The sequence below is a fragment of the Dermacentor andersoni genome, chromosome 1, assembly GCF_023375885.2.
Source record: "Dermacentor andersoni chromosome 1, qqDerAnde1_hic_scaffold, whole genome shotgun sequence".
NCBI classification, from domain to species: Eukaryota; Metazoa; Arthropoda; class Arachnida; order Ixodida; family Ixodidae; genus Dermacentor; species Dermacentor andersoni.
Genome location: NC_092814.1, coordinates 83,457,879 through 83,485,215, shown reverse-complemented (window position 1 = coordinate 83,485,215; position 27,337 = coordinate 83,457,879). Strand labels below are relative to the sequence as shown.

Here is a 27,337-nt window from a genome sequence, read left to right as displayed (position 1 = left end):
GATCTCGCTGACGCAAGGCACTGGCACAAACCAAGGTGGCCAGCGCCGTTGGAGGAGCTGGAGGAGTGCGTGCGTCGTCGGGCATGATGGAGAGTAGAGTCCGACTCCGAAGTTCCAGGGTGGTCGAAACCCAGCACCTCCACCACTTGCTAAGAGATTTATTAGCAATGGGCGCGAACAGGTAGCAGTCACAAGCGTCCGGCAAAGGACAGCAACCACGAGCTCATGCTGGTAGCGATGATGCTGTGGCGCAGGCAGGCTACTCTTCTTCGTTACGGTGTGTGTGTGTGTGTGTGTGTGTGTGTGTGTGTGTGTGTGTGTGTGTGTGTGTGTGTGTGTGTGTGTGTGTGTGTGTGTGTGTGTGTGTGTGTGTGTGTGTGTGTGTGTGTGTGTGTGTGTGTGTGTGTGTGTGTGTGTGTGTGTGTGTGTGTGTGTGTGTGTGTGTGTGTGTGTGTGTGTGTGTGTGTGTGTGTGTGTGTGTGTGTGTGTGTGTGTGTGTGTGTGTGTGTGTGTGTGTGTGTGTGTGTGTGTGTGTGTGTGTGTGTGTGTGTGTGTGTGTGTGTGTGTGTGTGTGTGTGTGTGTGTGTGTGTGTGTGTGTGTGTGTGTGTGTGTGTGTGTGTGTGTGTGTGTGTGTGTGTGTGTGTGTGTGTGTGTGTGTGTGTGTGTGTGTGTGTGTGTGTGTGTGTGTGTGTGTGTGTGTGTGTGTGTGTGTGTGTGTGTGTGTGTGTGTGTGTGTGTGTGTGTGTGTGTGTGTGTGTGTGTGTGTGTGTGTGTGTGTGTGTGTGTGTGTGTGTGTGTGTGTGTGTGTGTGTGTGTGTGTGTGTGTGTGTGTGTGTGTGTGTGTGTGTGTGTGTGTGTGTGTGTGTGTGTGTGTGTGTGTGTGTGTGTGTGTGTGTGTGTGCGCGCGCGCGCGCGCGCGCGCGCGACGAACAGCACAATAGGATGGTACGGTGAAATAGTGTAGTGGAGAAAGAGGTAGACAAAGAACAAAGGCAGTGTTCTTCGGGCGACCATGTTTGTCTCTGTCTGCAACCTCCTGCTCGTGTCACACAAGTTGACAGGATAACGACCTGGCAGCCATCTCATCGGCCTCACATCATCATGTAAGTACTCAACACCTCGGCATGAATCCGGAGTGCACAGCTCCACTACCGACACTGACCAGCATCATGACCACATCAGCGCAAGCCTTGGCCATACCCAAGTACACCAGATCAGCAGACGATAGGCCCCTGGAAGATTGGTTTTGCCTCTTCGAGTTTCACATATCCGCTGCATCATGGTCGCAACGAGATATGGCCACAAATTTCAATGATTACGTCACCGGTGAGGCATTTCGTTTGCCTCCCGCACATATTTGAGAATGATGAATCATGGAATAAAATCAAAGACGAAATGATCAGCCAATTTAAGTTTTACGACCCCTCCATTATCCACGAGTTGCAGACATTTGAACTGGGTCGCCACAGTCACACACAGTTTCCATGTAGTGATCATCATCATTCCGAAACAAAGCCCCATATTAGCAGATCCTCGGCGACATTTCCTTGCAATGATTTTCCCACGAAGAGGACGCGCAATCGTACGTTTGGCATGAACTTGACATTCCCAATAAATGAAGAGCCACTGCTCACTAAACGATCCGCACGCCTATTCACTCCTTTGAAATCCAACATTGAACCAGGTCTGACCTCCGCACATCAGTCAGCAATATATATGTCTTCAGCAAGCTGCAGAGCTGATGTCGTCGTTGAAGCTTCTTATGCATTCCACTGCTCATCTTGAATGTGCAGATCACTACGCACTTTCAAGTCACACGACTCTTGTATGGACATTAGGCCGCAGTGCATGCTTTACACGATTGAGCACAACGCCACGGCATTGCAGACAGACGACCTTTCTTTGAGAGAACATGATCGAGCCACATCCGCTGCGACATCTTCCAGCGCTCAATCACCAGGAACTCGAAACAGCATGGAAACAAACTTCAGTTTCAGCGACACAAATCGAGAAAATACCGCAACAGTCAGTTGTTCTCGTGAAATGAAGCCAAATTGCTTACTGCCAAGACGAAACCAGAATATGAATATCAGTACCAATGCACGCAACTTTCAAGGCGAAGAGAATTTGGAGCAACGTACGTATAGAGATCAAGGTGCTCCACGACTCTCAAGCCTTATTCTGCGTACTGCACCTCAACAAGCCACTGCCACTTCAGAAGCTTCGCACGCCGCCAAGCAGCATCGCACACTGTCAAATGACAAAAGCGCGCATTCTGAATGGTGTCACAACAGCCTCGGAAGAGTCTTATGAGAAGCCTGGATCACTGCACTTGCCATCAGACAACTCTCACAAAAAGGAGCAGTATACAAGCTACTCCATCTCCACATCAATATGTGCCAGCAATCAAAGGCATATTCCAGCAGATACGCTACATCAACAACTGCTGCAACAACATCACAAAGATTAACATCAACAACATAAATAACAGTTGCAACAAGGAAAATGTCAGTGTGCAAGGCAACTGGGCATGGCCGACTGAACTCCAAAGCTGGCCCAACAAACACGACGGTTTGCAAGAAAGAAACATTGCCGAGTACACCGTCAGCACCACCTATCAGGACTGCTCCTATCGCAAGGATTCCTGTGACGATGCTGTGCACGACGACAAAAACAACACAGGCACTTCCCAGGCGTACTGGACCAACAGAGATGTCGCCTTAATGGACCAGCCCACTGAAGGTTCGAGCAGGAGACACCGCGCGCCTCTAAGTGGCAACGACATTTGAGTTCCCACGGCTCCCATGCGTCCAAACCTTCCTTCATCGGGGCATGCATATGTCGTCCAGAGTGCAACCGCCAGCCTCGACCACCTGAGCACTGCTGGACGTCACCAGACTGCCAGACTGACATCGTTCATATGCGAGGACATTATGACTGTATCATCCGCCCTTCTACCTACACCTCTCTCAGAGGGAGGGGGAAGCCGGTGACGAACCGCACAATAGGATGGTACAGTGCAATAGTGGAAAAAGAGGTAGACGAAGAATAAAGGCAGTGTTCAGGCTACCATGTTTGTCTCCGTCTGCAACCTTCTGCTCGCGTCACAAACACACGCACGCACACACGCACTCACGCACGCACACGCACACACACACACACACACACCTATGGGGTTCGGAAAGCTGGTCGGGCCCCAGCCCCTCCCAGAAAAATGAAAACTTTCCGCCTATGGCCAGGATGGTAGGTGCATTCATGTGTTATGTGCGAGAGTGTCGCTGTGTGGTTGCTATACCAGGGACATGTCTGAGACGTATATCTTCTGTCTGGGGAGATGGCGTGTAGGTGGGAAAAATGTGGATATGTGTTTGCTTGCAGGCGGCGCCAGACCCTAGCCTGGAGTTTATTGAGAGCTTTGTGTGGGGGAGCATATTGTGTTCTTTAGAGACGTTGGTCCTGTAGTATTTGTTGACTTGTGGTTAATAACTCGTTGGTCACTACTCGGTCTGTCGAGGGCTGAAGGACGGTGTGGTCTGCTACTCGGCTAGTGAGACCTCGAGCTGCGCAGTCCGCCTCTTCGTTGCCCCATAGGCCTTCATGCCCGGGGCACCAGACGATACAGTGGGTCTATTCTAGTGAGCAGCCCAAGATTTGAATGGCTTGTATAGGGAGTGTTCCATTAATGTATAAACGACATGCCACTTATGAGTTCATAAGGAAGCGGGCAGACCTTCGCTTGCTCTCGGCATCGCGAAGTGCGAGAGCAATCACTGCTGCTTCTGCTGCTGGGCTGCATCCGGTGGCGATGGAGGCAGAGGCTACCAGGTTCCCCTGACTGATGAAGGCGATTGTGTATTTCATCTCGCGACGTGGCAACGAAGGATCCAGGCTAGCATCTGTGTAGTATGTATCTGGGTCTCTGAAACAGCGTTTGTGCAACATGCAGACACGCACTGCTCTCCTCTCTTGATTGTGGGTGGGGTGCATGTTCTTGGGGACAGGGTCTACTACAACGTTCTCTCTAATTTGGTTAGGCAGGAGTTGTGTTTTTTCTTAGCAGTACTGGAGTGTCACCAGGTACCCTAACCATTGAAGAAGGTGCCTTCCCTGTTTTGTCTTGTTGAGGTGCTCCATCTGCGCTATGAGCGTGGCGCTTGCTAGCTCCTCAAAGGTGTTGTATACCCCTAGTGCTAGTAATTTCTTTGTGCTTAGGCCTGACGGTAGCTGTAAGGCCGTTTTGTACACCGTTGTTATAAGAATGTCCATGCGCTCGGTCTCTCTTTTGCGCTTGACTTGATACGGGAGTGCGTACATGACACGGCTGATGACGAGGGCTTGTACCATTTTTATGGTTTTGCCCTCTGTGAAGCCATCTTTGCTGTGCGCTACTCTGGCGATGAGTAATGCGATGGTTCTTAGACGTGATTTAATTTCTTTAAAACTACCTTTATGCCGTTGTTCTCCTAGACGTGCATACCTAGTAAGCGTGCTGTCGGTATGCGCTTTATGGGTTGCCCTGCAATCTCGAGGTGTATTGGCAGGACTTGATGTTTCTTAGCTTGCCTGGGCCAGATTTGAAGGAACTCAGACTTGTGTGGGGCACATCTCATTCTTGCTGTAGTTATGCATGACTCTATGTGTTCAATAGCTGTCAGTAATGTGTTTTCTCTGTCGCCGTATGAACCCTTGGTTGCTCATAGGGTGATATCGTCAGCATAGAAGGCACATCCAAGTTTCGGGATGTTTTCCAGTTGTAATGCAAGTTTTCGAAGTCCCATGTTGAAGAGGAAAGGAGATAGTATTGATCCTTGCAGAGTACCTTCCTACGGTAGATCCTATATGTCTGATTGTATGCCTGCTATGCTGATGCAGGCTTTGCAGTGACTGAGTAAAGCGACGGTATACTGATATACTCAACTCTCCGCATCCTATGGTGGCGAGGCCATCTAGGATGGTTTCGTGTGCTATATTATCAATGGTTTTTTCCACGTCCAGGGTTAGGAGTATGTTGTTGTTGCTGCCCAGTTGTGGGTTGAGTAGTTCTTCCATGAGGAGCAGGAAGACATCCTGTGCTGACATGCCTTTCCGGAATCCGTACATGCAATTGGGGTGTAGTCCATGTTCATCCATGTGTTGTTCAATTTGAGTAAGTACGATTCGTTAAAAAAGTTTGCCCAAGCCGGACGTGAGCAAGATCGGTCGTAGTTGACTGAGCCTGCGCGGTTTTCTCGGTCTGGGAACCAACGGGAACCAAACCAAAGGAACACTTTTCTTTTTTAACACACTAATTATAATGCGCACTGACTAATGTGGAAATAATAAAATGTGCTCTTGCTTACTCTCATTTGTTCACATTTCAGTCTGCACTGACTGTACAGTGAATTAAAATGTTTTGGCTAAACTTGCTGGGCTATCTAAACTACAAATTCTCACAATTCCCTCAGTAGCCGGTGCCATAGGCCATTCGTTATTGCACCTACAGAAATAGATCAATTTGACTGTTTTTCTATGCATTGTTAAACTTTTCCGTGGCATTTCTTCTATTAGCAACATCATGCACTGTCTGAAATGATGAATGAACTTTAACTATTTGTCGGATTTTGAACGTTTTGGTAGATTGGGGAGTCTGGAAAAATAAAACTTTGACTGCAGCTATAGTCCAGCTTCTAGTACTTCTTCTATGAAGAAATGCAAAATTTGCACTTTACTTAACTTGGCAACATAAGTTTTAAATGACAGCAGCAGTGAAGGCACAAAAGATTCTCTCGGTTTGTCAATTTTCTGATTCAATGATATGCTGTTTTAACTATGTCTCCAAAAATGATAGACGATCATGACTGCATGTTACTTTATAATTGTGTTCTACTAATATGAAAAGCAATTTTATTTTCCCCACCATGGGTTGCTCATATCCATCAGTGTTTCGACAGTGCATGTACAAATTATTACGAGCAACCCTTCTCGTGGTGTACGGCTTCCACTCGCACCAGAGCACACAGTCAAATTCAGACTTACATTCTACTGAAGCTTGAATAGCTGTCTAATCTCTGGCATTTGGAACACCGGCTGTGCATATGCCCTTATTCATTACTGTAAGATATTGTGCAAGACCCCACTTCACGGTAGAGCACTGTACAGGAACTGAAGAAAACATGTGGAGGCTCCAGCGCCAGTAGAATGCACACTAGACCATCTTGCTTGCATAGAAAAGCTGATCGAATGCAATAATAAAGTAAGAGGAGGTGTCTGTGCGCTCCCTGACCTGACAACCATTGCTTTGTTAGCCTAAAGAATATAGTTATAACAGCAAACCAGCTGCCTGCTAAAATGAGTAAAAAAAAATGCTCCCTGTACAATAGGAACTTACCCGTTTTCACATTTGCAAAGCTATGGCTTTCCCGCATAGCACTGGCATCACTATGGCTAGTATTGATGCCAATAAACTTTCTTTTTTTTTGTGTGTGATCAGATGTACAAAGTTGGGAACTACGAACCAGGTGCGTGTTTTGCATATTTCAGATTTTCTTTTATCCTCCGTGTATATATATATATATATATTACTACTATCATTCATGTTCCTTGACATGCTTCTTTGAAGCTTCACATCAGAATTCCCAAAGATTGTCAGAGCAATTATTACTACCATATATCCATTCAGAACACCTGTGATCAGGATATCATTTCATGTAGCGCAGTATAGGTTGCGACTGCTCCGTCATGAAATACAATGTTAAAATGTAAAAGCACTGATATGAGGACATTTGTAACAATAAGGAAAGAGTTAAAGGGATACCAAAAAGAAAAATAGGTCAAGTTGTAGTAAATTACCCTTCTAAAACACCAAAAAAGCCACTCTTACTGTGACAGGAGGCTTGATAAGCCAGCAAAGATACAAAAATGAGACTCCATTATTTTAAGTGGGTAAAAATCAATGAACATTGTATTCAAAAGGAGCCAACGACTGAACGTGGACTTTTACTGAGGCATAACAGCTGAATTACAAAAAAACACTTTTAAATCCATGTTGTCACACTGATATAATGGCGAAAGAAGGTTCAGCACGATATTTTAAAAATTGAAATTAGAGCTTTCACTCCTTTAGCAATCAACCATGAAATTAACAAAAATATAGTTTTGAAAGAGCCCATATCAATTGAAAGTGATTCAGGAGTGCTTCCCTTTAGTGTGCCTTTTCGAGTTTCCATCTGAAGCCATAAAATTCCTTGGCAGTGCACAATATCTGCAATCGGTGGATATTTAGACTCATTATTCCAAGAAAATATGTGCTTCCTTACCTCGCATTCAACGTCAGTTTGTGTGCCCATGATCACAGTAGATTCCTTGTCATCATCAGTTTGTACTAACGCATGGTGTAGAGGTAATGAACCCTCCCTTTGGTCATTCTTCCTGAAGGTGCTTGACAGGTCTGTCTGAGTGGTCTCATGTCCAAAAGTTTGGTCAAGTACGTCAGTCTGAATTCCGACTTCAGCATATGTTTCAGTTGTAGCATCTTTTTTACTCCCCTTGGTTGCCACCAAGTGTATGCGGTCCTTGGTCATCTTAGGCGCTGAAGGCTTTTTTGACGTATTGAAGACTAGACGCCGCCGTACATTTCTAGTTCTTGGTTTCCATGGGGAAAGCAGAAAGCTCTCAAGAGACATTGGATTTCCTTGGATGACCATGCTTTCCTCCCAAACTGAAGACAGCGTCGGAAGGCTTTCACTTTTGTTACTCTGCCGCTAAGAGAAAAGAAGATGCAAGTACAAAAAGTAATGTAATGGCTAACAAAAGAAAACTAGGGCAACAGAAGTTTCTTAGGCAGTATAGTGAAAGTGAGAGGCTAAAATACTGAAACACAAAGTACAAACCACCAAATTAAGTATTAATGAAAGGCTGCCATGCTAAACAAAAACTAAGGGTGTGCGAATATCAAGATTTTCAAATACCAATTGAATATGAATACTTATCATCGAATATTGAATTGGATATCAAATAACGATATGCACATGAATTTATTAGCAAACTGGTTTATTTTAACATGATGTTGGAACAAAGCAATTACATTATCATTGGTAAAAAACTAGTAAGCCGTTACACTAAAAGGTTGTGTATTTGGCCCATGTTAGCTTTGGAAAATTGAGCAATTTCCACTAGTTGTCTATTCTCGCCAACCTGTGCCTTATCATACTGCATCAGTTTCCCGTAAACGCCAAGACATTAGACCCTGTATCAGCCGTCACTCATAGCATTTGCTTTCATGCAATAAGCTCAGGACTGGGGATGGAACTTGCAAGAAATTGCACCCTCACTGTTTGCAAGCGCAAGCCCCTCGCTACTGAGAGGTTGGGTTTCCTGTAGAGCCTATACATCCAGTGAATAAGCATGTGTTACAGGCGAAACTTCGCCAGCAATACGAAATTATTCCAAAACTCAGCACAACATGAGACACACTTTCTTAGATTAGATAGAAATAAACGCTAAAAACCATCTTTGCTAGTGCACAACCATCAATATAATAGATTTGTTTCAAATATTCCTATCCAATGGAATATTCAAAAATTTTCGAAAACCTAGTTCTCGAATTGAATATCAATATTAAAGATGAAATTTTCAAAAATTCACACACCCCTAACAAAAACAATTCTGGAGGAAAATAAATTACAAACACATTAGCAGAAGCACGCATGCGCAGTTTCTTTTAGCTTTGCACAGAACTGCATGCTATTACACTGTAACCAGCAGAGGACTGTGTATAGTAGTACATGGAATGTTTCAGCAACAAGTCTCCACATAAAAAATAAGAATTCAAGACAAAAATATCACCTTTTTCTGACCAACAGTTAGAAATTGTGAAAATTGCCAATGAACTCATTAACCAAATTTCTCTCAGCAGCACAGCACAAACTGCAACTGTGGAATTGAAGCTGGTCAGTGCTTGAGGGATGTCAACTTAGCAGGAATTTTGAGACTAACACAAGTTTTGAAATATATATCTGCAAACTTGCAGCTAAATGTATTGGTGTTCAATGTACTTTACAAGAAATCTTTCATTTGGCAGTGCTGTACAAAACTACACGGAACACCAATGCTTTTCTTGGCAGATAATGATAATAAATGTCTACAATAACATAGTATGTATATAATACAGCCTGTTTTTTCATTTGTGACAGAACATGTAAAGTTGCAGAACTTGTAAATTGTACCTTGAGGGAAAGTCAGGCATTAGAGGGGGCATTCTTTACAAGAGTTAGGTTGACTGTTCCTTTCCACTAGCAATACATTTATTTTTACTTAACACATGGATCCACACTAGCCTATTCTTATGAATCCAGATGCTTTCCATGAGTCACCTGGTACATACAGAGTACTAGTGATGATTCAGATCTGGTACGACAGTCAAGAATGCAGGAAAGACTCCTCCCAGAAAACATGATATCCCTGCCACTGATATGCCTGCACTCTTCGTGCCACTGGCATGAACTGGAAGAATCTCACTTCTTCAGCAACAATGAGCATAATCTGTCACAGACAGCACATGTGAACAGTCAAAGTAGGTGTGTGTGGGGAGCATGACAGCTCGCAGTACAAATGGATAGCTTGAAAAGTGATTGTGAGAGCGCTTTGCCTGACTTCCTGCACAAAACACTTCTTTGCAAAAACCCCCTTATCCCAGTGTATAGGAGCAGGCCACCAAGAAGCTGCACCATAAACCTGAATGGCCAGGTTGATCGCTTCACAGTGGGCGTCACTTACTCTTGACAAACAAAAAGCTACCCCTGCAGGTTGAAGGGTTTCATTACAAGGAAGTGTTGTAGCAAGGGGAAGGCCCCCCGGCATGGATACAAAGTATAAGGAATGACAGGGAGATTAGGATAAAGTGATTCACTGGTGCATATCTGTATGTTCCTTATGAGGAAGCAAGTTTTTGCTGTATTCTTGACCTCTCACAGACTACAAATAACTCAAACAAATCTCAAAATTGTTACTGGTGCAGCATGTTCTTAATGCATTTTAGAACCACTGAACTAAAAACTTTCAATTAGTTCAGACTTTGACTTTCCAGGGCAGAGAAGTGTGGCCACTAGTGATGCTGAAGTGTGCAATATATGGCGCGAGCTATGATTAATCAAAACATGGTCCCATTGAACAGTCAAGCTGCTGTGCATACTGATGGGGGCCAATGAATACTTGCACCAATCCAGTCATGCATCCTTGCCTCTGATACCCCTTGATGTGGTTTGCCAAGCGAACTCTCTTATTTCTGCCATTGAAACAGAGGTAGCCCATTGCTTACTTTAATATATTATTCTGTATGTAACAATTTGTGCAATGACTTGCATTTTTCTTTTTGTCCATTGTGAACAAAATATGATCCATGGCTGCTTGAGTTAATATGAGAGAATTTCATTTGGTTCATGAAAATTTAACCTATATTTTAAATATGCGGCATGCTGTGTTCGGTAAAGAAGCTGGTAATCATGTATGCTGCCACTTCTCTATGACAGCCGCTATTTTTAATTTTCCAAATGCTTTCTGCAGAAAAGTGGTGCTTTCCTGCTATTGCTACCGCCATAGAGTTGCAAAAGGACACTAACCTCATCTGAGGAGTGAAAACACTTAAAAGTATGCTGTAGGCAATGTTTTAAATTTCATTTCTATGACTGCAAGAAATATTGGCATGAACTAATTAACAAGTTAATTGCCTGACTGATTTTACTGCCACTAACATTCTCTTATGGCTCAATACCCCAGAGGCTTGGTCATAGCCTCAGAGGCATCAAGGCTGACAGTTATACAGTTTCCCAAGTATCATGCATCAATATTTGAAGATATGCAAATGCCACTTAGAAAACAAAATCAAGGTAATGCTGTTTGCCGTAACTTTGAGATACTCAGATTATTTTCTGCATTCTGCCTAATGACATAATTAGTCTTAATTAATCAACTTCCTGAATATTATAATTAGACTAAAAGTGTCAATGAGAAAACTGTACAGCAACATGAAAAACTCCCGATACAGCTCTCTGCTGCTCAATACATGCTATATAAAAGTGTTTTCCAAGCATGAAAGAAGCCCGCAAATACATGCAAAGTGCTTGAGCGGCCAGTCGTGTGGCAATTTTGTGTGTATTCGCGGGCTCCTTTCACGCTCGAAAAAACTTTTATGTAACCCATATCAAGCAGCAGAAAGCTGTATCATGAGTTTTTCATGTTGCTCTACAAGTTTCTCATTGACAATTTTCATCTATTTATAATATTTGAGAAATTGATTTTTTAATTAAGACTAATTATCTAATTAGGTTGAATGAAAAAAATAATTTCAGTAGCTCCAAGCGGCGGCAAACAAAATTAACTTGGTTCTGTCCAAATACATGGCATTCACATATATTTAAATTCTGGCTAAAGTTAGAAGGGAGACCCTGTATATATATATCAATCAACTTTATTTGCCTTGGAATAGGAGGAGTACAGGACTAAAAGCTTGAGCAGCTTGACGAGGTCCCGAACCCTTTACAGTTGGCAAAACAGCAGGATGACGATAAGTCATGCACAAACAGTTCAAATAAATCAACGAATATTATATAACATCGAGCAAAAAAAAATTTTTTAACAAAGCGCAAGAACAATACAACCCAATTGCATAGGCTTGAAATGGCATGATCATGAAAAACAGCGATCGACAAGTAGAGGGGAAAAAAATTCGAAAGGATGTACTACATATTCCTGAAAACAAATGGACTCAGCGAAACGTTTAATGAGAGAATTTTGATTACACGAAGGGTCGAAATCTCCATAGTTTAATAGGTTCAGAAGGGAAGGTAGCTTATAGGACAAAGATTGTTCATCATAAGAAGTTCTAGGGGTGGGTACAGTCCACATTTCTTTACGCCTGATTGAACGAGCACTTGTGTTTGCTTTTAACTAAGCAAGATTAATTATGGTATTTGTACCATACTTAACAAAAGCTTTATAACACAACATCAGCCTATAATTATATAAACAGAACACTGGAAGAATTTCGTACTTTGTAAAAAGAAGTTTTGTAGAAGAAGCATAATGTACAGCAGCAATATGTCGTATGGCTCTTTTCTGCAGCAAATACAGCTTGCGCAAATTTGTTACGCCAGTAATACACCACACTACGCTGCAGTACTGCAACATAGAGGACACTAACGCATTGTAGATCATAATCTTCACCTTTGTAGGAAGAATACATCGCATACGTGCAAGGACACCAATGGCAGATGACATCTTTGAATGGAGGTTTTCAACATGTACATTCCATGCAAGGTGCTTTGAAAAATGTATTCGAAGGGTTTTAACAGAATCCACCAACTCTAACTGCTGAGAGCCCAAAAATAAATTCAACTTCTTTGTCAGCGTTTTTCCTTCAGGCTTGTACAATATACCTTTTGTTTTTGAAGGGTTTATTTTTAGAGAATTCACCACGGCCCAGGCATCTAGGTTAGACAGCGTTTTGTTAGCCATCGCTTCTATCTCTGTTTCCAAGTTCCCTGTAATAAAAACTGTCGTGTTATCAGCATAACAGACGAATGTTGCATTGTCTGTGCAGTGTACAATATTGTCACGTGGTCGTGACTTCAAAGACCACAGTAGCAATACTGTGAACGACAAAACTAACTTTTATTGGGCGAACCTGTGCCCACAAAACAGGCTACACTTAAGCACAACGATAGCGGCGAACACGGTCGGCGATCGTCGAAAATCTGATCAGCGGGTCCAGCGCGCCAGCTTTTATACAGCAGTCATCGAATGTTCCAGACTAATCGTTGGGACCCGCGTGCCTTCCACAAAGGTCTACACCATTCGCGTCACGCGATGAAATCAGATAACACAAGGTTCGGCGACAACATACAGCGGATAGAAGCATCGATAACTTTCCAGAAACTTCAGATACATGAAGGCGCGTCCCGCGCTGTGCGATAAGATTTAGGCGGCGAAACGTGGTCGCCCGATAAATATAAGTACACGTGTCAATACCCCCCTCTTAAAAAGCATCGACCCGATGCTGCAAACAAACGAAAGTAATAAGGAAAAGCACTCGTAGCAAAGAAGACAACAAAATAAGGAAGTTCGTCAGCGTCCGTAAAAGGGTTTAAGGCGCACCACGTGGACCACTTCAGATCGTGCGCGGCGTCGCTGTGAATGCGAAATGCCGTCTGGCACGACCTCATAGTCCAGTGCGCCAATACGTCGGATAACCTTGTACGGTCCGAAATAGCGTCGCAGTAGCTTCTCACTTAATCCTCGTCGGCGTATCGGGGTCCATACCCAAACACGGTCGCCGGGCTGGTACTCGACGAAGCGTCGTCGCAGGTTGTACTGTCGGCTGTCGGTACGCTGCTGGTTCTTGATCCGTAAGCGGGCGAGCTGTCGAGCTTCTTCGGCGCGCTGGAGATAGGAAGCGACGTCAAGATTTTCCTCGTCAGTGACGTGCGGCAGCATAGCGTCGAGCGTCGTCGTCGGGTTCCTGCCGTAAACCAGCTTAAATGGCGTGATCTGTGTTGTTTCTTGTACCGCCGTGTTATAAGCGAATGTTACGTACGGCAGGACCGCATCCCACGTCTTGTGCTCGACGTCGACATACATTGCTAGCATGTCGGCGAGGGTCTTGTTCAGGCGCTCCGTGAGACCATTCGTCTGCGGATGGTAGGCAATTGTCCTCCTGTGACTTGTCTGGCTGTATTGCAGAATGGCTTGCGTGAGCTCTGCTGTAAAAGCCGTTCCTCTGTCGGTGATGAGGACTTCTGGAGCACCATGTCGCAGCAGGATGTTCTCGACGAAAAATTTCGCCACTTCGGCTGCGCTGCCTTTCGGTAGAGCTTTAGTTTCAGCGAAGCGGGTGAGATAGTCCGTCGCCACGACGATCCACTTATTTCCGGAAGTTGATGTTGGAAACGGTCCCAACAAGTCCATCCCGATCTGCTGAAAAGGTCGGTGAGGAGGCTTGATCGGCTGTAGTAATCCCGCTGGCCTTGTCGGTGGTGTCTTGCGTCGCTGACAGTCTCGGCATGTCTTGACGTAACGGGCGACATCGGCGGTTAGGTGCGGCCAGTAATACTTTTCTTGTATCCTCGATAGCGTTCGGGAGAAACCGAGGTGCCCAGCGGTCGGATCGTCATGTAGGGCGTGCAGTACTTCTGGACGCAGCGCCGACGGAACAACAAGAAGGTAGTTGGCGCGGACTGGTGAGAAGTTCTTCTTCACAAGTAGGTTGTTTTGAAGCGTGAACGAAGATAATCCACGCTTAAATGCCCTAGGGACAACGTCGGCGTGCCCTTCCAAATACTCGACTAGGGCTTGTTGGAATCGTACCGCTGGCACGAGTTGTTGGGGTCTCGGTGCTGACGCCCGTTATTGCCAATGGGTCGCAAGCCCCAAGGGTAGCGTTGGCCTGGCGGCCTGGGGCACTGGAAGCATCCGAAGGTCCCGGCAAAGCATGAGAAGACTGGTAACAGAACAACTGGTTTATTCTAACATAGCAAAAGAGCGGCCGGTCAGGTCGACCGGAGTGGAGAGACGGGAGAGCACGTAACTCAACAGTACAAATCGGAGCCTCTCTCTTGGCGTCCGGGGGCAGCCGCTCTTATACTCCCGGCGTCGCGGTCCAAAAGGGAAGGAGGGAAGGTCACGGGATGAAGGTCACGGGACGGCGCAGCAGGAGCCCACGACGGCGCGAACTGTCGGGCCGAGAGACCTCCAGGCTCCTCATTCGGGGAACTCCGCTCCCCGGCTGCCGCGCTTTGACAAGCGAGGGCACACACACACACGCACACACGAAGACACGTGGCACTGAAACACGCCTGGGCACGCTTGGCGGGTAGGCGTTGCGGCGGCGTCGGACGGGCCAAAATGTCCGCCGCTTTGAACAAAGCCCCGGCGTCCGTTGCATCCGCGCCGGCATTACCGCGCGTTGTAGGCGAAACGTAACAGACCGCCCCGCCGGGGGAAGGAGATCCCGAAGGTCAGGGGACTGCATCCGCTGTCCGGAGGGATGTCGCTCGATGATGCTCATAACCGAAGTTGGGCGTCCTTGGGCGTTCCTTGAGCGCAGCGCACAGAGAAGGCCTCGTTCTCACGTTCAGGTGCACACAGGACACTGCAAAGTGACTTCGGGAGAGTTGACATTTTTGTTCTCGTTTCCGGCAAGCGTTAGAACCACGCCAAAAGTCAACCGCTCAGTCAGCAAGCACGGCACAACCCTCACTAAGCCCTGCCAGGCTCTTTCCCCTTTTTTACTGCTGCCTAGTTCCTTACAGTAGTTTAGCAGCACTCAGAACGCGTCCACAAATCGGAAAATTGCACTAGAAAGCACATCATCACTTTGAAACACTACACAAAAGCAATAAGTTAAAAAAAAATCCTGCCTCAGGAAGAAAAACATCAGTAACAAGCAATTTTGAGGCTGATTCCCACGTTAGGGGCTTCGACTTAAGCCATCGGCGTTACCGTTGAGACTCCCCTTTTTGTAACGCACCTCAAAGGAATATTGTTGCAAAGCGAGGCTCCAGCGCAGGAGGCGGCCATTTTTGGGAGAGATGGTCTGCAGCCATTGGAGAGGGCAGTGATCCGTTTCAATGATAAACCTCGAGCCGGCTAGGTAACATGACAATTTCTGAACGGCCCACACGATACACGCACACTCTTTCTCGGTGGCGCTATACGCCTGCTCACGACTCGTCAGCTTACGACTAGCATACAGGACGGGGTGTTCTACTTCTCCATTTTCCCGTTGGCACAGTACAACGCCCATGCCTCGCTCACTAGCATCACACTGAACAACGAACCCTTTTGTGTAGTCGGGCGATCGTAGCACCGGCTGGCTTGTTAGGGCGCTCTTTAGGGCGCTAAAAGCCCTTTCCTTCGTCTCCTCCCAGACGACTGTTTGCGGCTCTGTCTTTCTTAGAGCATCCGTCAAGGGAGCCGCGATATCAGAGTACCTGGGGATGTACCTCTGATAGTAGCCGGCGACACCTAAGAACGACCGAATATCGGTCTTCGTGCGCGGTTGCGGGAAGTCTCGCACAGCGGCCACTTTTATTTCAGAGGGGCGGCGACGACCCCGACCAATCACGTGTCCGAGGTAGACAACCTCGGCCTGTGCTAACTGGCACTTGGGAGCCTTGACTGTCAAGCCCGCATCGCGCAGGCGGGTTAGCACTGCCCGCAAGTGCGCCATATGCTCAGGCCAGGATGCGGAGAATATCGCTACGTCGTCTAGATACGGTAAAGCGAATTCTTGCTGTCCCCGCAACACTTTATCCATGAGGCTTGAAAAGCAGTATGGCGCGTTCTTCAAACCAAAACTCAAAACTTTAGGACGGAATGTCCCCATTGGTGAAATGAACGCCGCATACCTACTAGCCTCTTCTGTAAGTGGAACCTGCCAATAACCCCTGACAAGATCTAGGGTGGAAACAAACTGAGCGCTACTCACTCTCTCAAGGCGCTCCTCGATGTTAGGGATCGGATAAATTTGATCCTTAGTGATGGAATTAAGCCTGCGGTAGTCGACGCAAGGACGAGGTTCCTTGCCCGGTACCTCAACTAAAATCAAAGGGGAGGTATAATCACTCTCACCCGCTTCAATAACACCGAGCTGTAGCATTTTCTTTACCTCAGCCTCCATAATATCGCTCTGGCGGGGTGACACCCGGTACGCCTTGGATCGTACTGGCTCTGGGGAGGTAAGTTCTATGTCATGAGTAAGGACAGAAGTCCTACCAGGCCTCTCAGAGAACAGACCTTGAAACTCTTGTAAGAGCTGGTGTAGTTCGGTTTTCTGCTCAGGCGACAGCGATGCTTTACTTATTAAGTCACTAATGACTTGATCGGTGTCTTTCCTGTTCGTCACTGAGCCTAGTCCCGGAAGCTCGACCGGAAGCTCTTCTAACTTTCCCGCATCGGGAATTTCCTCTCCAGTATCTGGTGCCTTTAACGCTACAGGCTCAATTTTATCCCGTTCGGGCGTGCTCTGACTACCAGCTTGCTGCACCTCTGACCCTTTCTCATCGTTCAACAACGTCGGGCCCGCAACTACCGCCTTTGCAGCGAGCTCCCGAACCTTCGATCTGGTTAAGGCCTGAACGCTAGCCTCACCAAACAAAAGCCCCTTCTCGCGCAGGAGGTGATCGGACCTGTTTGAAAATAAGTACGGGTACTGGGGGGGCAGCATAGATGACACTGCGGCCTCCGTCTCAAGTGCTCCGAAAGGTCCTTCAATAAGCACTTTTGCTACCGGCAGACACACGCTATGAGCTTCCACTGCTTGCTTGATCCATGCGCACTCGCCCGTGAACATATCGGGTTCTACGTAAGAGGGGTGAACGACATCCATCGTAGCTGCGGTATCGCGAAGCACTCGGCACTCTTTCCCGTTCACGAGGAGGTCTCGCATGTAAGGCTCGAGAAGCTTCATGTTCACGTCAGTGCTGCCTAATGAAAAAAACACGACTTTTGGTTTTGTTTCTGGGCACTGCGCCGAAAAGTGACCCGGCTTCTGGCACGTATAACACAGGCGCGCTTGCCTCGCCTCGAACCGCTTTCTGCGTTCGGCTTCGGTTGCCGCCGTCTCCTTACGTTCGGTCGGACTGCTTTCACTCGCATCCGCACTACGTGTATCCCCCTTTGCTCTCATGGGCGTGAACTTTGGCCTCTCAAACTTGGAGCCAAATTCACCCTTTTGACCGTCCTTAGCTCCACGAGCCCGACGCGTCACAAACTCCTCGGCTAACTCAGCGGCTCTAGCCACCGTACTAACGTCTGGCCTATCCAAGACCCAGTACCGCACGTTCTCAGGTAACCGACTATAAAACTGTTCTAGCCCGAAACACTGCAGAACTTTCTCGTGGTCACCAAACGCTTTCTCTTCTTTGAGCCACTCCTGCATGTTTGACATAAGCCTGTAGGCAAACTCTGTATATGACTCACTTTTGCCTTTCTCATTTTCCCGAAACTTCCGACGGAACGCCTCCGCTGACAGCCGGTACTTTTTTAGCAGACTCGATTTCACTTTGTCGAAATCCTCTGCCTCCTCTCTCTCCAAGCGAGCGACTACGTCGGCCGCCTCGCCGGGTAGCAAAGTGAGCAAGCGCTGTGGCCACGTTTCCCGAGAGAACCCCTGCTTCTCGCACGTTCGCTCAAAGTTAACCAGGAACAAACCAATGTCCTCTCCAAGCTTAAACGGCCGCATCAGGTCAGTCATTTTGAACAATACTCGTTCTCCTGCACCGTGTGCCTGACTTCCATTACGAGCGCGTTCCATCTCTATCTCGAGACGCTTCAATTCCAAAGCGTGTTCGCGCTCTTCTTTTTCTTTCTGCTCTATAAGTTCGCGCTCATGTCTTTTTGCCCGCTCCTCAATGGTCTCAAGGCAATCCGACAGCTCGTCATCTTCAGCTTCTAACTCAAGAATAGCCCTTAGCAGTTCTGGTTTTCTGAGTTTGTCTGAGACATCCAGACCCAACTCTTTTGCAAGCTCCAGTAATATCGGTTTGCGCAACGACTTCAAATCCATGGCTGCTCTGAATGCTGCTTTCTCTACTGCCTACTATTGTCTTGCCGCAAACTAACCCGGTAGCAACGACAACCACAATTACCAGCTCTGTTTCTAACACTAACAAAAGCCTGGCAAAACTCAGAAGAAGAAAGTCCCGCACTCACCAAACCTCGCAGCCAAGACTTCAGCGCAGTCGTTCCGCTGCAGGCAACCAGTCATCACACAGGGCTCGTTGCACTGCTCCCGGATGGTCGTTGTGCTGCTCAGCATACAGTCAACCGCATCTCTTCGCTGCTGGCCTCCGTTGTCGCGATCCCACCGCTGGCAACCGGATGTTGGAATCGTACCGCTGGCACGAGTTGTTGGGGTCTCGGTGCTGACGCCCGTTATTGCCAATGGGTCGCAAGCCCCAAGGGTAGCGTTGGCCTGGCGGCCTGGGGCACTGGAAGCATCCGAAGGTCCCGGCAAAGCATGAGAAGACTGGTAACAGAACAACTGGTTTATTCTAACATAGCAAAAGAGCGGCCGGTCAGGTCGACCGGAGTGGAGAGACGGGAGAGCACGTAACTCAACAGTACAAATCGGAGCCTCTCTCTTGGCGTCCGGGGGCAGCCGCTCTTATACTCCCGGCGTCGCGGTCCAAAAGGGAAGGAGGGAAGGTCACGGGATGAAGGTCACGGGACGGCGCAGCAGGAGCCCACGACGGCGCGAACTGTCGGGCCGAGAGACCTCCAGGCTCCTCATTCGGGGAACTCCGCTCCCCGGCTGCCGCGCTTTGACAAGCGAGGGCACACACACACACGCACACACGAAGACACGTGGCACTGAAACACGCCTGGGCACGCTTGGCGGGTAGGCGTTGCGGCGGCGTCGGACGGGCCAAAATGTCCGCCGCTTTGAACAAAGCCCCGGCGTCCGTTGCATCCGCGCCGGCATTACCGCGCGTTGTAGGCGAAACGTAACAGGCTTTTAGCTCCGGGTCGCCTCGTTGTTGTTCGGCGAAATCTTCCGCGCTTATTATGCCAAGGAAGGCGTCGTCATCCTCGTCATCTTGCGGCGGCGGGTCAATGGGGGCGCGTGATAGGCAATCGGCATCTGAGTGTTTTCGTCCGGACTTGTATGTTACAGTGATGTCATATTCTTGTAGTCTGAGGCTCCACCGTGCCAGCCGTCCTGAAGGGTCCTTTAATTTAGCTAGCCAACACAACGCGTGATGGTCGCTGACCACTTTGAATGGCCTGCCATATAGGTAAGGGCGAAATTTCGCTGTAGCCCAAACGATGGTGAGGCATTCCTTTTCGGTTGTAGAATAATTGCCTTCCGCTTTTGACAACGACCGGCTAGCGTAAGCAATCACGTGTTCATGTCCATCTTTTCTCTGGACTAGGACGGCACCGAGGCCTAGGCTACTGGCGTCAGTGTGAATTTCGGTATCGGCGTGCTCGTCGAAGTGCGCAAGTACGGGCGGCGACTGCATGCGTCGTTTGAGTTCTTGAAATGCGTCGGCCTGCGGCGTTTCCCACTTGAACTCGACATCACATTTGGTTAGATGGGTTAGCGGCTCCGCGATGCGTGAAAAGTCCTTGACACAGCGCCTGTAGTAGGCACACATGCCAAGGAATCTACGCACTGCCTTCTTGTCGATGGGCTGCGGGAACTTTGCGATGGCAGCTGTCTTCTGCGGGTCGGGGCGGACTCCAGATTTGCTGATGACGTGGCCTAAAAATAGAAGCTCCTGGTAAGCGAAGTGGCACTTTTCCGGCTTCAGAGTAAGTCCTGATGACATGATGGCCTCTAGTACTGTTGCAAGCCGCCTAAGGTGATCGTCGAAATTGCCGGCGAAGACAACGACGTCATCCAAGTAAACGAGACAAGTCTGCCACTTCAATCCTGCTAAAACCGTGTCCATCACCCGTTGGAACGTTGCGGGCGCCGAGCACAGTCCAAATGGCATAACCTTGAACTCGTAGAGGCCGTCCGGGGTGATGAAGGCGGTCTTTTCGCGATCTCTTTCGTCGACTTCTATTTGCCAATAGCCAGACTTGAGGTCCATCGACGAGAAGTATTTGGCGTTGCAGAGCCGATCTAATGCGTCGTCTATCCGTGGGAGGGGGTATACGTCCTTCTTCGTGATCTTGTTCAGACGACGATAATCGACGCAGAAACGTAGGGTTCCGTCCTTTTTTTTCACCAGGACAACAGGGGACGCCCACGGGCTTTTCGACGGCTGGATGATGTCGTCGCGCAGCATTTCGTCGACTTGTTCTCTTATAGCTTCACGTTCTCGCGGCGAAACTCGGTAAGGGCTCTGGCGGAGTGGTCGAGTGCACTCCTCGGTGATTATGCGATGCTTGGCGACTGGTGTTTGTCGAATCCTCGATGATGTCGAAAAGCAGGCTTTGTATCGTCGGAGCAGACTTCTGAGCTGTTGCTGCTTGCCCATGGGGAGACTTGGATTAATGTCGTAGTTTGGTTCGGGAACCATGGTCGTCGGGGCAGATGCGGCGGAATCCGAGAGGACAAACGCATTACTGGTTTCCAGAATTTCCTCAATGTACCCGATCGTCGTGCCCTTGTTGATGTGCTTGAACTCCTGGCTGAAGTTTGTCAGCAACACTTCAGTTTTCCCTCCATGCAGTCGAGCGATCCCTCTTGCGACGCAAATTTCACGGTCTAGCAGTAGACGTTGGTCGCCTTCGATGACGCCTTCTACATCAGCGGGTGTTTCTGTGCCGACCGAAATAACAATGCTGGAGCGAGGCGGGATGCTCACTTGATCTTCGAGCACACTCAAGGCGTGGCGACTACGAGGGCTCTCCGGCGGTGTCGCTTTATCTTCCGACAGCGTTATAGACTTCGACTGCAGGTCGATGATTGCGCCGTGTTGGTTCAGGAAGTCCATACCGAGAATGACGTCTCGTGAACACTGTTGGAGGATAACGAAGGTGGCAGGGTAAGTCCGGGTATGAATGGTTATTTTTGCCGTGTATATTCCAGTCGGCGTGATGAGGTGTCCTCCAGCGGTCCGAATTTGAGGGTCTTCCCATGCGGTCTTAACCTTCTTCAACTGGGCGGCGATGTGTCCACTCATTACGGAGTAATCGGCCCCTGTGTCCACTAAGGCGGTAACTGCGTGGCCGTCTAGAAGCACGTCGAGGTCGGTGGTTCTTTGTCTGGCGTTGCAGTTAGGTCTTGGCGTCGCATTAAACTGAAGCTGGAATGTCGCGTCGTCACGTAGTCTTTTGTCGGTGTAGTCTTGGCTTTCTGACTTCGTCGGGACGGCGGCGTGTCATTATTATGTCGTGGAGATGGTCTTTTCGGCGTCTCCGTCGGCGTCGGAGGATATTCGTCAGTTCGACGAACAGCAACCGCACCTCCATCGGTTGCTGCTTTTAGTTTTCCGGATATGGGCTCGCAGACCGGCCCCGGGCTGGGCCAGTGTATGGTCGGCGCTGCGGCGACAGGTAACGACCTGGTGACGGCGAACGGGACGGTCGTCGAGGGCTCCACTGAGTGGCGGCGAGGTAGTCGGCGATATCGCGAGGTCGTTCGCCAATCTGTGGTCGCGGCGCGTTCACGGCGAACCCTCGGAGTCCCATCTCCCGGTATGGGCATCGGCGGTAGATGTGCCCGGCTTCTCCGCAGTGATAGCAAAGCGGGCGATGGTCAGGGGCACGCCAAACGTCAGTCTTCCTTGGAATGCCGCGTGGGGTGACAGGTTGGCGTGCTGGCGGCGGGGTTGGTGGTGGACGACGGAACTGTGTCGTCACTGGGCCCTGCCGTGGGCGCGGAGGGGGAACGTGACGGCGGGCTACAGCGGCGTATGTCATCGCTTGCGGCTGAGGCTGCGGCGATTCAGGGGCTACTCCGAGTTGTTGTTGGAGCTCCTCACGTACGGCGTCGGCAATCGAAGCCACTTGAGGCTGCGGTGACGGGAACAGCTTTTGTAGTTCCTCCCGCACGACCGCTCGGATAGTCTCGCGCAGGTCGTCGGTGGCCAGTGACTGAATTCCTGTGTAGTTGGTAGAGTTCGTGCGGCGGTTGAATTGCCGGTTCCGGATTTCGAGTGTCTTCTCGATGCTGGTGGCCTCGTGAAGAAACTCTTCTACGGTCTTCGGTGGACTTCGTATCATTGCGCCGAAAAGTTCTTCCTTCACGCCACGCATGAGAAGGCGGACTTTCTTCTCTTCGGGCATATCCGGGTCGGCGTGACGGAACATGCGGTTCATTTCTTCCGTGAATATGGCGACGTTCTCGTTAGGTAGCTGCACTCGGGCGTCCAGCATAGCTTCGGCCCTTTCCTTGCGCACGACGCTTGTAAAGGTGCGCAGGAAGCCGGTACGGAACAGGTCCCATGTTGTCAATGTCGACTCCCTGTTCTCGAACCACGTTCTGGCGGCGTCTTCTAGGGCGAAGTATACATGCCGCAACTTGTCGTCGGAGTCCCAGTTGTTGAAAGTCGCGATTCGCTCGTACGTCTCCAGCCAGGATTCCAGGTCTTCAGTTGCTGCTCCATGGAAGGTCAGTGGGTCCCGAGGTTGTTGCAGGACAACGGGGGTCGCTGGGGCAGCCATTGGGGTTGTCTTGGCCATGATCTTCTTGGTCTTCTCAGGTAGAAATCCGTGTTCCGGGGGCAGCTGTTGTAGACGACGGCTTACTCGATGGTCCGTGACTACGTTGGTGCTCTCTTTACGGTCCGGGCTTGGATCACGGCTTGTCGGGGGCGTCCGGTACATGGACCCAAAAGCACCTCCACCAGATGTCACGTGGTCGTGACTTCAAAGAACACAGTAGCAATACTGTGAACGACAAAACTAACTTTTATTGGGCGAACCTGTGCCCACAAAACAGGCTACACTTAAGCACAACGATAGCGGCGAACACGGTCGGCGATCGTCGAAAATCTGATCAGCGGGTCCAGCGCGTCAGCTTTTATACAGCAGTCATCGAATGTTCCAGACTAATCGTTGGGACCCGCGTGCCTTCCACAAAGTTCTACACCATTCGCGTCATGCGATGAAATCAGATAACACAAGGTTCGGCGACAACATACAGCGGATAGAAGCATCGATAACTTTCCAGAAACTTCGGATACATGCAGGCGCGTCCCGCGCTGTGCGATAAGATTTAGGCGGCGAAACGTGGTCGCCCGATAAATATAAGTACACGTGTCAATATCATTTATGTAAATCAAAAATAAGAGTGGCCCTAGAATACTTCCTTGTGGCACACCAGCAACGACCGGCTTCCTTGTAGATGTTTCATTGTTTGTATTTACGAATTGTGTCCTGTTTGAAAGATAGGATTCTAAAAGCGCCTGCACTGTTCCACGCACACCATAGTTTTCTAATTTGCTAAGAAGGATGGTATGATCAATTAAGTCAAATGCCTTGGAAAAATCGACTCAAATTGTAATCAAATGACCTAATGCCATTTGATCACGATTGAATGCACCTATAATTATTCCTTTTGAGTCAAGAGGGCTGTTTCGGTAGAGCGATGCTTCCTAAACCTATGTTGAAAGTTTTGAAACAAATTGTGGTGATTAAAAAATGATAGCAATCTGATATGCATCAATTTCTCAATACCTTTCGAAAACACTGGAATTATCTAAATGGGTCAATAGTTGTTTAGTGCCCCCTTATCACCATGCTTGAAGACTGGAACAACACGTGAAGTCTGCATGTGTTTAGGAAATATGTCTGTAGTTAATATTGTTGCAGGAAGAAAGCAGGCCCACGAGTGTAAAATAATGTATATTTACAACTGAGGTATATGGCGTTCAGGCAACAGCCAGACTTCGTCTTCCTCTAGTCCAATTCAACTTCTTCCTTCCCTTCACCGTAACATCACCCCCCCCCCCCCCCCCCTAGCGGAGTAGCTCCGTCCCGGTGCAAGTTAAAGAGCCTCACTTAATGGGGGGACATAGGGCTTGAGCCTGACGACGTGAACAACATCGCTGGTGACGTTCGGAGGCACTGAAGGCTGAGCGACTGGAGCGATCTTGTATGTCACGTCGGACAGTTGGCGTAAGATCTGGTACGGACCAGAATAACAGGAAAGTAGTTTTTCCGACAAGCCAACGCGACATGAAGGCGTCCAGAGAAGGACAAGGGAACCAGGTGAAAAATGGGAGTCTCGGTGCCGAAGGTCGTAGCGTCACTTTTGAGAAGCTTGCGAGACTGTGAGGCGATGACGGGCGACTTCTTGGGCCTGGGAGGCTAAGTCAATAGCATCGCGAGCGTAACCAGTGCTGGGTGATTGTACTGCGGAAGGTAGCAATGTGTCAAAGGGCAAGGTGGGGTCGCAGCCATACAACAGGTAAAATGGTGAAAATCCGGCAGTGTCGTGACGGGACGAGTTGTATGCGAAAGTGATGTATGGTGAAGCGACGTACCAGTCGCAGTGATCGTCGGAAACGTACATGGCCAGCATTTCAGTTAGCGTGCGGTTGAGTCGCTCGGTGAGGCCGTTCGTTTGAGGGTGGTACGTGGTAGCAATCTGGTGTTCTGTAGAACAGGAGCGGAGCAGATCATCGACGACCTTCGATAGAAAGTAGCGGCCGCGATCCGTCAGCAACTGGCGAGGGGCGCCATGGTGCAGGATGACGTCGTAGAGTAAGAAGTCGGCGACATCTGTAGCGCAGCTAGTTGGTAGCGCTCGTGCGATGGAATATCTCATGGCATAATCGGTTGCTACAGCAATCCATTTAGTTCCTTTGATAGAAATTGGAAAGGAGCGAAGGAGGTCTAGGCCCACACGGAAGAAGGACTCTGTAGGGATATCAATTGGTTGCAGCAAATTGGAAAGGAGCGAAGGAGGTCTAGGCCCACACGGAAGAAGGACTCTGTAGGGATATCAATTGGTTGCAGCAAATTGGAAAGGAGCGAAGGAGGTCTAGGCCCACACGGAAGAAGGACTCTGTAGGGATATCAATTGGTTGCAGCAAACCAGCGGGAGGCATAGCAGGCGTCTTCCGGTGCTGACACAGGTCGCAAGAAGTGACATAACGGCGCACAGAGCGATAAATGCCAGGCCAGAAGAAGCGGCGTCGCAGGCGGTCGTATGTACGAGTGATGCCCAGATGTCCAGCAGTAGGAGCGTCGTGAAGTTGCTAGAGCGCGGCGAGTCGAAGGTGCTTGGGAACGACTAGGAGGAGCTCCGGGCCGTCAGGACGAACGCTACGTCGGTATAAAGTTCCATCGCGCAAGGTGAACATCCGGAGGGACGGGTCATTGGGCGAGAAGCTTAGGCGTTCCATAAGTGTTCGAAGAACAGGATCTGTGCGCTGCTCGTCGCCAATATAAAGGAAGCCGGAGAGGGATAGAACACTGATGTCCGAGTCTGCATCGGTATCATCCGGTTGATCCATGGGATTGCGGGACAGGCAGTCAGCGTCTTTATGCAGGCGCCCTGACTTATACATAATAGAAAATATATATTCTTGTAGACGCAATGCCCAACGTGCAAGTCGTCCAGTTGGGTCCTTCAAAGAGGAGAGCCAGCAGAGGGCGTGATGATCGGTTACGACGCAGAAGCTCCGACCGAAAATGTACGGCTGAAATTTCGCGACCGCCCATACGAGCGCGAGACATTCTCTCTCAGTAATGGAGTAATTTCGCTCGGGCGTGGAAAGGCGGCGGCTAGCGTAAGCGATGACATGGTCTTGGCCCTGTTGATGCTGAGCGAGGACAGCGCCGATGCCATGACCACTCGCGTCAGTTCATACTTCAGTGGGCGCAGAAGGGTCAAAGTGTGACAGAATTGGGGAAGTTGTTAGCCACTCAATCAGGGTAAAGAAGGCTTTCTCCTGCAGTGGTCCCCAAGAGAAAGAGACGTCTTTCTTAAGAAGGTCAGTGAGAGGGTGAGCGACGTCGGCAAAATTTTTCACGAATCGCCGGAAATAAGAGCATAAGCCCAGAAAACTACGGACATCGTTTGTTGAACAAGGTACAGGAAAATTTCGCACGACGTGAACTTTCTGTGGATCAGGTTGGATTCCGGCGGCGTTTACGAGATGGCCGAGCATGTTAATTTCACAGCAACCGAAATGGCACTTGGAGGAGTTTAGCTGAAGGCCAGCCCTGCGAAACACGGAGAGTATGGTTGTGAGGCGCCGCAGATGGCTCTCAAAGTTTGGCGAAAACACAATCACCTCGTCGAGGTAACAGAGGCATGTAGACCACTTCAAGCCGCGCAAGAGAGAGTCCATCATGCGTTCGAATGTAGCTGGCGCATTGCATAATCCAAGGGGCATCACTTTAAATTGGTACAGACCGTCCGGTGTGACGAAGGCAGTTTTCTCGCGGTCTATCTCATCGACGCTAATCTGCCAATAGCCGGAGCAGAGGTCAATTGATGGAAAGTATTGGGATCCGTGAAGGCAGTCAATAGCGTCATCAATGCGAGGCAGGGGATAAACATCCTTCTTTGTTATCCTGTTGAGGTGACGGTAGTCAATGCAGAAGCGCCACGAGCTACTGGAAGGTTCAATGATATCCTTGTCCATCATCCTGTCTACCTCTTTCTGTATGATGGCCCTTTCTGTTGCGGAGACACGATATGGCCGCCTATGAATGGGGCTGGCGTCACCGGTGTTGATGCGATGCGTGACAACAGATGTCTGGCCAAGTAGACGGTCTCCAAATCAAAGATGTCCCGATAAGATGACAGGAGGTGATGAAGAGTTGCTGTTTGCTCGGAAGGAAGGTCAGGGGCCATCATCTTAGAAACATCGTCCGCAGGCGTCGAGTACGGACGAGTGGGTGACAAAGGTCCATTGGTACTGAGGAAGGATTCAGAGGTCAAAGAAGAAA

General features: G+C 48.8%; 1 protein-coding gene across 1 annotated transcript in view; it reads right to left on the bottom strand.

Moving 5' to 3' along the window:
- LOC126546105 (uncharacterized) overlaps positions 1 to 27,337 on the bottom strand; it is a 153,408-nt gene that overhangs the window by 55,748 nt on the left and 70,323 nt on the right. Inside the window, exon 12 of the mRNA XM_055061665.2 lies at positions 7,297 to 7,740. Within this exon, the coding sequence (XP_054917640.1) occupies positions 7,297 to 7,740 (444 nt within the window). The remainder of the gene's footprint in view (positions 1 to 7,296; positions 7,741 to 27,337) is intronic.